This window comes from Prunus mume, linkage group LG2 (genome assembly GCF_029339155.1).
Source record: "Prunus mume cultivar Tortuosa linkage group LG2, ASM2933915v1, whole genome shotgun sequence".
Lineage (NCBI taxonomy): Eukaryota > Viridiplantae > Streptophyta > Magnoliopsida > Rosales > Rosaceae > Prunus > Prunus mume.
The window spans coordinates 8083580-8093059 of record NC_142699.1 but is presented as its reverse complement, the minus strand read 5'-3'; the positions used below and the strand labels follow the sequence as shown (position 1 = coordinate 8093059).

Sequence of the window (9480 nt, the reverse complement as noted above, 5' to 3'; positions counted from 1 at the left end):
AGAATAAAGAATAAGAATGTAAGACGAGCTTAATAGTAAGTCTTGATTTTAGTACAAACGAAACGATAATCTAAAATTATTTTAATTAATTTAATATCGGAGGACGAAAACAAAGTGCACTGTTCTCTGACCTAAACTACATCTGCAATTTTAATTTTGCAAATAACATTTTAGCTAATAAATAAGCAAGAAGGGCAAACTGTTAAGTAATTAGTTGGCGCACCAACGTTACACGGTAAGGGAAAGCTCCCTAGTATTTGTAGAAAAAAAGAAAAGAAAAAAAGAAACGCGATGCTAAAAAAAGCGGCAAAATCATTAGAATCATGCGACCCATGAATATTATTGGTCCAAAACTTTTCGTACTGCAGACGTGGCCCTATCCCAGCAGAAGACGAACAGCCCAGGCCACAGCGGATCTTCCCGCAGCACGTGCTGCCATAACTCCCCAATTGGGGCCACGACCTCCGCGGGTCCCATAGCACGTGCTCCTACGTCACAAGATCAACGGCCGAGACAGAGCGACAAACCTCGTTTTCACGTAACGATATAACACATGGATGCAGAGGATTATGACCCGCCAAACCTCAGAGACGCAAAACTAGGAAAAAAATTACCACAAAAAAGGAAAAAAAAGGGAAGGGGAAGGCGCAGGTAAACTATGATGCGCCGCTTATTGTCCAAAGTGCCTTCTCCCTTCTTTGTTACCCTCTGAAAGCTCACCACACAGCCTCCTCTCTCCTCCTTCTGTTTCCCCTAAAACAAAAAAATTGATCAAAAATTTAAAAAAGAAGGAGAAATAAAAAACATTCAGAGACTGATAGAGATAAAGAGAGAAGAAGAGGCGAACAAAAACGAAACCCCAAATGAAGCAGCAGCATCAGCAGAGCTCGTCGTCTGAGGCGGTATCGTCGTCGTCGTCGTCGTCGTCCTCCGTATCCCCTTCCTTGGACCAATCACAGCCCGCCACGTCGTCGCCGAATTCGGGAGCCTCCGATAAGCTTCCGTCGATACCGGCGGCGGCGCCGGAGGACCTCGCCGTGGGGTCCAGAGATGGTGGCGGGGCGCAGGAGAGCGTGACCGTCGATCGGCGAGGCGAGTACTCTGCTGTTTGCCGATGGACGGTCCAGAATTTCCCGAGAATCAAAGCTAGGGCACTGTGGAGCAAGTACTTCGAGGTGGGAGGATACGATTGCCGGTTGTTAATATACCCTAAGGGTGACTCGCAGGCTTTGCCGGGGTACATCTCCATATACCTCCAAATCATGGATCCTCGGGGCACCTCGTCGTCCAAATGGGACTGTTTTGCGAGTTACCGGCTAGCCATCGTCAACCTCACGGATGATTCCAAGACCATTCATCGCGATTCATGGCATCGGTTCTCGAGCAAGAAGAAATCTCACGGTTGGTGCGATTTCACGCCCTCTTCTACTGTGTTTGATTCGAAATTAGGTTATTTGTTCAACACCGACTCCGTTTTGATTACCGCCGATATATTGATATTGAATGAGTCTGTTAATTTCACGCGAGATAGTAATAATAACAATGAGCTGCAATCGTCTGCGGGCTCGATGATGATGTCCGGTTCAGTGGTTGCCGGACCGGTTTCTGATGTGTTGAGTGGCAAGTTCACTTGGAAAGTGCATAACTTCAGTCTGTTTAAGGAAATGATTAAGACTCAGAAGATAATGAGCCCGGTGTTTCCTGCTGGAGAATGTAATTTGAGGATTAGTGTGTATCAGAGCTCGGTGAATGGTGTGGAGTATTTGTCAATGTGTTTGGAGAGTAAGGACACAGACAAGACGGTTGTGTTGTCTGATAGGAGTTGTTGGTGTTTGTTTCGAATGTCGGTGTTGAACCAGAAGCCGGGGTCGAATCACATGCATAGGGACTCGTATGGGAGGTTTGCTGCTGATAATAAAAGCGGGGATAACACAAGTTTGGGGTGGAATGATTATATGAAGATGTCAGATTTTGTTGGGCTTGAGTCGGGATTTTTGGTGGATGATACCGCGGTGTTTAGTACGTCCTTTCATGTAATAAAGGAGTTTAGTAGCTTTTCAAAGAATGGGGGGTTGATTGCAGGGAGGAGTGGTAGTGGGGCAAGGAAGTTGGATGGTCACATGGGGAAATTCAATTGGAGGATTGAAAATTTCACAAGGTTGAAGGATCTTTTAAAGAAGAGGAAGATAACGGGTCTTTGCATCAAGAGCAGGAGGTTTCAGATTGGGAATCGGGACTGTCGGCTCATTGTCTATCCCCGAGGTATGCATCGTTATTGCACAGGAGAATTCTCTGTTGTTTTATTCTTGATAATTGGTTGTAACCATCAATAACTCTTTCTTTTTGTGAATTAATGTGTTGCAAAGCTATGAAACCATGTGATACATCATTCACATACAGATATTTGAGGACTAGTAGTACCTTTATCATCCTATTTGAAAATGGTTTTACATGTCCTTCTGTATAATCCCACCACTTGAACGTATTGGAGCTGCATCTGTAGTTACTTGGCATCATGGGCCACTGCAAATCTGGTATGTATTAATGCTATCAAAGATAGCATAGGCCACCATGATTTGCATCTTTTGATTAAACTCTGCTCCGTGTGCTTGATGTTACTTGGGCATTGTTGAGGCATGCTCATTTTGTTCATAGGGGTGTGTATGCCGAGGAATTTTTGATATTCCCTATGTTGGAATGAGATAATTTTTTAATATGATAGACAACATAAAAATTGCATAGCTTGTGCTTTAGAGAGTGAACTGATGAAAAGATTTCATATTCTTTGTGGTATCAGGGCAGTCTCAGCCACCATGCCACCTTTCAGTGTTCCTTGAAGTTACAGATTCACGGAACACATCCAGTGACTGGAGTTGTTTTGTGAGTCATCGTTTATCGGTTGTGAACCAGAGGTTAGAGGAGAAGTCTGTCACAAAGGAGTCTCAGAACCGCTACTCCAAAGCTGCAAAGGATTGGGGTTGGCGTGAATTTGTGACGCTTACTAGTCTATTTGATCAAGATTCAGGGTTTCTTGTTCAGGACACTGTTGTATTCTCTGCTGAGGTCCTCATATTGAAAGAGACGTCAATTATGCAGGATTTAACTGATCAGGATACCGAGTCAAGCAATTCTGGTTCCCAGATGGATAAGAATGCGAAAAGAAGTTCATTTACGTGGAAGGTGGAGAACTTCCTATCTTTTAAGGAAATAATGGAGACCCGAAAAATCTTTAGCAAATTCTTTCAAGCTGGGGGATGTGAGCTTCGAATTGGTAAGCATCAGTCGCACATTTTCTTCACTAGAAGGGTGTTTCAGTTGTTTGCATTTCTTAATCTTACTGACAGTTTGTTTTTCCTTGATGCAGGTGTCTATGAGTCCTTTGACACTATATGCATTTATTTGGAGAGTGACCAGTCAGTTGGTAGTGATCTGGATAAAAACTTCTGGGTGAGATACAGGATGGCTGTTGTGAATCAAAAGAACCCTGCCAAAACTGTGTGGAAGGAGTCTTCTATATGTACAAAGACTTGGAACAATTCTGTTTTGCAATTCATGAAGGTGTCAGATATGTTGGAAGCAGATGCAGGGTTTCTTGTTCGTGATACTGTTGTTTTTGTTTGTGAAATATTAGACTGCTGTCCTTGGTTTGAGTTTTCAGACCTAGAGGTTAGTGTTTACATGCCTTTTACATTTATACACTGCCTGCTAATTATTATTCACTTGGTCCCTTTTAAAATTTACTATTTTAGCATGCTAAATGGCATTCTGTCTGATGTTGAAGTTTCTTCGTTCTTGAATGCTGACCAATCTTGAGCTTGAGATAAGGATTTTTGAATTTTCTGGGCAGTTATGTGTGGTTCTTTCATTTTTAATTGATTTCTTAGTGGTTTCGGATACATTCAAAGAGTTACATGGGTTGGTTGATGTAAGTGTGTTTACTTCACTCCAATTGTTTTGTACAAAATGTAGTTGAGGATAAGGTACAAGTATGTTTTTCACCTTGTCATGTCTCTGCCTTGAGCTGTAATATTTCAATTTTACTTGGAGCAGTTAAGTTATACGTCCTTTGGCTCATTATTGGAGGAACGTAATTTGACTAAAACCAGTGTTATATTTTTTCATCCTTTCCCTATTTTATGGTGTTTGCCTATGCCTGTATTGATGTGTATTTTTCTGTCAGGTGTTCGCCTCAGAGGACGATCAGGATGCATTAACAACAGATCCTGATGAGCTCATTGATTCTGAAGATAGTGAAGGAATAGGTGGCGATGAAGAAGATATCTTCAGAAACCTGCTTTCTAGAGCTGGATTTCACCTCACATATGGAGATAATCCTTCACAGCCACAGGTCACTTTACGAGAAAAGCTGCTGATGGATGCTGGCGCCATTGCTGGTTTTCTGACTGGACTCCGTGTTTATCTCGATGACCCTGCTAAAGTAAAGCGCTTGCTACTTCCAACCAAGCTATCTGGTAGCAGTGATGGAATGAAAGTCATAAAGAATGATGAATCTTCCCCTAGTTTGATGAATTTGTTAATGGGAGTCAAAGTTCTGCAGCAGGCTATTATTGATTTACTTTTGGACATTATGGTTGAGTGTTGCCAACCTACAGAAGCGAGTTCTAATGGTGATTTGTCTGATACAAACTTAAAGTCTCCAGATGGAAGTGGAGCTGCTAGTTCTCTGCAATCGGATAGAGAAAATGGAGCTGCAGAATCTGTGCATTGTCCTGTATATGAGAGATTGGATACCAGTGTTGATGAAACTAGTAGTAGTGCTTCGGCTGTTCAAAGCTCTGACATGAATGGGACTGGTATACCTGGAAAACCTCATCCTGGGCATCCAATTTCTCCCCCAGAAACATCTGCCGGGGGTTCAGAGAATGTTTCTCTTCGTTCTAAGGTACAATACTTTGTTCCTCAAGTATTTTAAATATTTTGCTTAAGTGATAGTACTGACTGTTTGAACAAATTGAAAATTAGACCAAGTGGCCAGAGCAATCTGAGGAGCTCTTAGGATTGATTGTAAACTCACTAAGAGCTCTTGATGGAGCTGTTCCACAAGGCTGCCCTGAACCAAGACGTAGACCTCAGTCTGCACAGAAGATTTCTCTTGTACTGGATAAAGCTCCTAAGCATTTGCAACCCGATCTAGTTGCTTTGGTGCCTAAGTTGGTGGAGCACTCAGAGCATCCACTTGCTGCTTTTGCACTTATAGAACGACTTCAAAAGCCAGATGCAGAGCCTGCATTGCGGACACCTGTAAGATTTCCTCAGAAGTCCCATCCATTTATTCATTTACTTATTGTTTTCCCAAGATTAATATGCTTTTCCTGGATGAGTTAAATATCTATTTACAAAAGCATCTTTGGAATATGTCTTCTGGAAAACGGTATAGCTAGTCTGTGCACGTTTGCACAACTTAGTCTCTCACTACATTATTCTTCTTTAAGTTATCTTATCTTGCTTCCAGGTTTTTGGTGCTCTTAGTCAACTGGACTGTGGCAGTGAAGTTTGGGAACAAGTTTTATCTCAATCTCTTGAGTTTTTGTCAGATTCAAATGATGAGCCGCTTGCTGCAACTATAGATTTTATATTTAAAGCTGCATCCCAGTGCCAACACCTCCCTGAAGCGGTATGCATATAACTTATTCTGAATATTGGAAGTACTTTATTATATTATTCCTAGTAGAATTTTTTTAAAAAAATGACCCCCTTATATTATTTTACTCTAGTTTTGACGTGCTTTTCTCTAAGCATATTTAACCTTCTTTGTTCACCATTGTAGGTCAGATCTGTTCGTGTTAGGCTAAAGAATTTGGGTGTCGATGTTTCTCCTTGTGTTCTTGAATTTTTGAGTAGAACTGTAAATAGCTGGGGAGATGTTGCTGAAACCATACTTAGAGATATTGATTGTGATGATGATATGGGCGACAGTTGCTCGACATTGCATTCTGGTCTTTTCTTGTTTGGTGAACATGGACCTAGTTCTGAACGGTTTCATTTGGTGGATGAGAAGGCTTTCCGTGCTAGTCGTCATTTTTCTGACATTTACATCTTGATTGAGATGTTATCTATCCCTTGTCTTGCTGTTGAAGCCTCGCAAACATTTGAGAGAGCTGTAGCTCGTGGTGCCATTGTGGCTCATTCTGTGGCCATGGTTTTAGAAAGGCGCCTTGCTCAAAGATTGAATCTTGATGCTAGATTTGTTGCAGATAATTTCCAGCAGCCAGATGCTGTAGTGGAGGGAGAAGCCAATGAACAGCTGAGAGTCCAACGGGACGATTTTACTTCAGTTCTTGGCCTTGCTGAGACATTGGCCCTTTCTAGAGATCTTTGTGTTAAGGGATTTGTGAAGATGCTGTATACATTATTATTTAAATGGTATGCTGACGAGTCTTATCGAGGGCGAATGCTAAAGAGACTTGTTGACCGAGCTACTAGCACAACAGATAGTAGCCGTGAAGTTGACCTAGATTTAGATATATTGGTGACTTTGGCTTCTGAGGAGCAAGAAATTATTAGACCAGTTTTGAGTATGATGCGGGAGGTTGCTGAACTTGCAAATGTTGATCGGGCTGCTCTTTGGCACCAGTTATGTGCCAGTGAAGATGAAATTATTCGCATGCGTGAAGAAAGGAAGGCAGAAAATGCTAATATCGTTAGGGAAAAAGCTGTTATATCGCAAAAACTGAGTGAATCTGAGGCTACTATCAATCGTCTTAAGGTACTTGTTGTCTTAATTGGTGATATGGCTAGGATTATCGCATCTTGTTTATTCTTTTCGGGGAATATTAGAATTGATGCATGTCATGATGTGGCAGTCTGAAATGAAGGCTGATATTGACCGCTTTGCTCGTGAAAAGAAGGAACTTTCCGAACAAATACAAGAAGTTGAGAGTCAGCTTGAGTGGCATCGCTCCGAGCGGGACGATGAAATCAGAAAGCTCACTACAGATAGGAAAGTGCTTCAGGATCGTCTTCATGATGCAGAGTCACAAATCTCTCAGTTGAAGTCCCGAAAACGTGATGAATTGAAGGTATAAATTTCTTTTCTTCCGTGTCATCTCAGATGACCTCTCAGCCTTTTTACATAGTTGGCGTTCTTATGTAATTGATATTTTTCTCCATAAGTCTTTTCTTCTTGTTTTCATCTCTGGTCATTTGATGCACCAGCAATCAGTTTTTAGGTTTTAATGTTAGGCTTATTTTTTTTCTTATTACTTCTGTTCAAGTTTTGTATGCATGCCATTTGAGGTTTAACTTTTGCGTCTTGACATCTTGTTATGAGTTGTGATTTTGGATCCTTCACTAGTGGGTTCTTCTTGCTATTTATGGATCATGTTTTGGCAATGAATTCGAAAAGTATTTACTCTGGATCTGCATGTTTAAATAATGTTAGTGACCATACCTATTTAATGACTTTTTTTTATATATACAAAATCTTCTATGATACAATTTTTTTTTTGGTTTGATTTTTGTGTCTTGCTTTTGTGTCAAGCCATGCCTTTCTCTAACTGCAATTGATGAATGTGACAGAAAGTGGTGAAGGAGAAAAATGCTCTTGCCGAAAGGTTGAAGAGCGCTGAAGCTGCCCGTAAAAGATTTGACGAAGAACTTAAACGGTATGCCACAGAGAATGTTACCCGAGAGGAAATTCGGCAGTCTCTTGAGGATGAAGTACGGCAGTTGACACAAACAGTGGGACAAACGGAAGGAGAGAAACGGGAGAAGGAAGAGCAAGTTGCTCGGTGTGAAGCCTATATCGATGGGATGGAATCAAAATTGCAGGCCTGCCAGGTTTTTGCCTCAATATAGCCAATGCTTTTCCCCCCCTTCTTTCTCATGTTCACCATTATCTTCCTCTTTGTCTTCTAGTGATCTGTTTTATCACCAGATGCAGCTAGTTGTGGTGCTTACTGAATTAAGCTTCGTATTTTGATTTACCATAAGAATATCAGAATGTGGTTTGATTGATGCGACCTTATATCTTGCAGCAATATATTCACACCCTCGAGGCTTCACTTCAGGAAGAAATGTCCCGGCATGCTCCTCTGTATGGGGCTGGTTTGGAAGCTCTATCAATGAAGGAGTTGGAGACGCTGTCACGCATTCATGAAGAAGGGCTCAGGCAGATCCATACCCTTCAGCAGCAGCGTAAAAGCAGTCCAGCCGGCAGTCCTCTCGTGAGCCCTCATGCCCTCCAACACAATCATGGGTTATATCCTGCGACACCGCCCCAAATGGCCGTCGGATTGCCTCCTTCACTCATCCCAAATGGTGTTGGGATCCATAGCAATGGGCATGTGAATGGTGCTGTTGGACCCTGGTTCAACCATTCTTAGATCCCTGGGGTCATAGCTCTCTCCGTGCCCATGCAGGCATTTGTTCGCCCAATCGAGTTGGGTGAAATTGCTATTTTTTTGAGTTACTTGTTGGCATTTTGGCTGTTTGAGCTGTTGGAACCGAGTGGGATAGAAAAAAAGAAAAAGAAAAAGAAAAAGGAATAAGATGATGAAAGATGCAAGGCATAGGTAGGCTATGAGGGAGTCCAATAGAACTAACCGTTGCAAATGCCAATACTCATTTGCCCCCCTTCTTTTTTCCCTTAAAAGTTAAGTATAGGCTTTTTGAAATTTTTTGTTAATTATGTGTTCAATTTATTTTTTGAAGCTTATCTCTTAACTTCTTTTATCTCCACTTAAATTTATGGTCTTTCAAGGGTGAGGCAGTTTTATCTGTTTTGTCATCGAGGCAAACCAACTATTCGATCAATCTCAGCCCGAAAGGAAATCAATCACTCAATGCCCCCGATTAAACATCTGGGCGGCACATTTTATGTCATTTGTGTTTGTCTCTTTCCTCACGTACATTTTAGCCCTAGAAGAGGCCAGGGAACACAAACTACTGTGCTGTATGGGGCCTTCTTCCTTGAAAGTAAAGAAATCGAAGGCTAGGGTATGACTCAGCCGGATAATGATTATCACAAGACGGGATCGATTTGCGTTATCTTTGACTAAACTGCTAGCGTACCGTGGGGGTTAGGAAACAGACTTAAATTAACTACTTTGGAACCCAAAAAACAAAAGAAGAAGAAAATGGAGCCAACTTTGCCACATTGATAAAAAGGAAAACAAAATTTTTACATGCAGCCTCGGGCCCCTTTAAAAGTGCACAATATCAATTTGAACATTTGAACCGCGTGGATTTGTTGTTGACATGACACAACCATCTTAATTACGTGATGGGAAAATATTTGTGTAATTTGCTTCATGCATATCATAATTTTGTTGACACCTCACTAACAATCAAATATACAGATACATATTACTTAACTATTTTCCGCAGAAAGTCAATGGTCCATGTCAAAATGCATTACCGTAAATTTCGTTATTGTATCATATTATTATGTTAAATTACAGGTGAAAATAGATATATATTAAACAAAAGAAACACTCCATCCATAAGCTTTGCTATTTC

At 41.3% G+C, this 9480-nt stretch overlaps 1 protein-coding gene across 2 annotated transcripts; it reads left to right on the top strand.

Moving 5' to 3' along the window:
* The first annotated feature begins 598 nt into the window (after positions 1 to 598).
* On the top strand, positions 599 to 8647 carry LOC103319716 (TRAF-like family protein). Of its 2 annotated transcripts, XM_008221299.3 has the most exons (10): positions 600 to 2262; positions 2798 to 3271; positions 3365 to 3666; positions 4181 to 4903; positions 4984 to 5262; positions 5474 to 5635; positions 5789 to 6727; positions 6825 to 7040; positions 7540 to 7800; positions 7998 to 8647. In XM_008221299.3, exons 1-10 carry the CDS (start codon positions 864 to 866, stop codon positions 8343 to 8345), a joined length of 5103 nt encoding a protein of 1700 aa, XP_008219521.2. In that variant the 5' UTR covers positions 600 to 863; the 3' UTR covers positions 8346 to 8647. The 2 variants fall into 2 exon arrangements, with proteins under 2 accessions (XP_008219520.2, XP_008219521.2); XM_008221298.2 differs by having other exon boundaries at positions 599 to 2262; positions 2798 to 3666.
* The last annotated feature ends 833 nt before the right edge of the window (positions 8648 to 9480 follow it).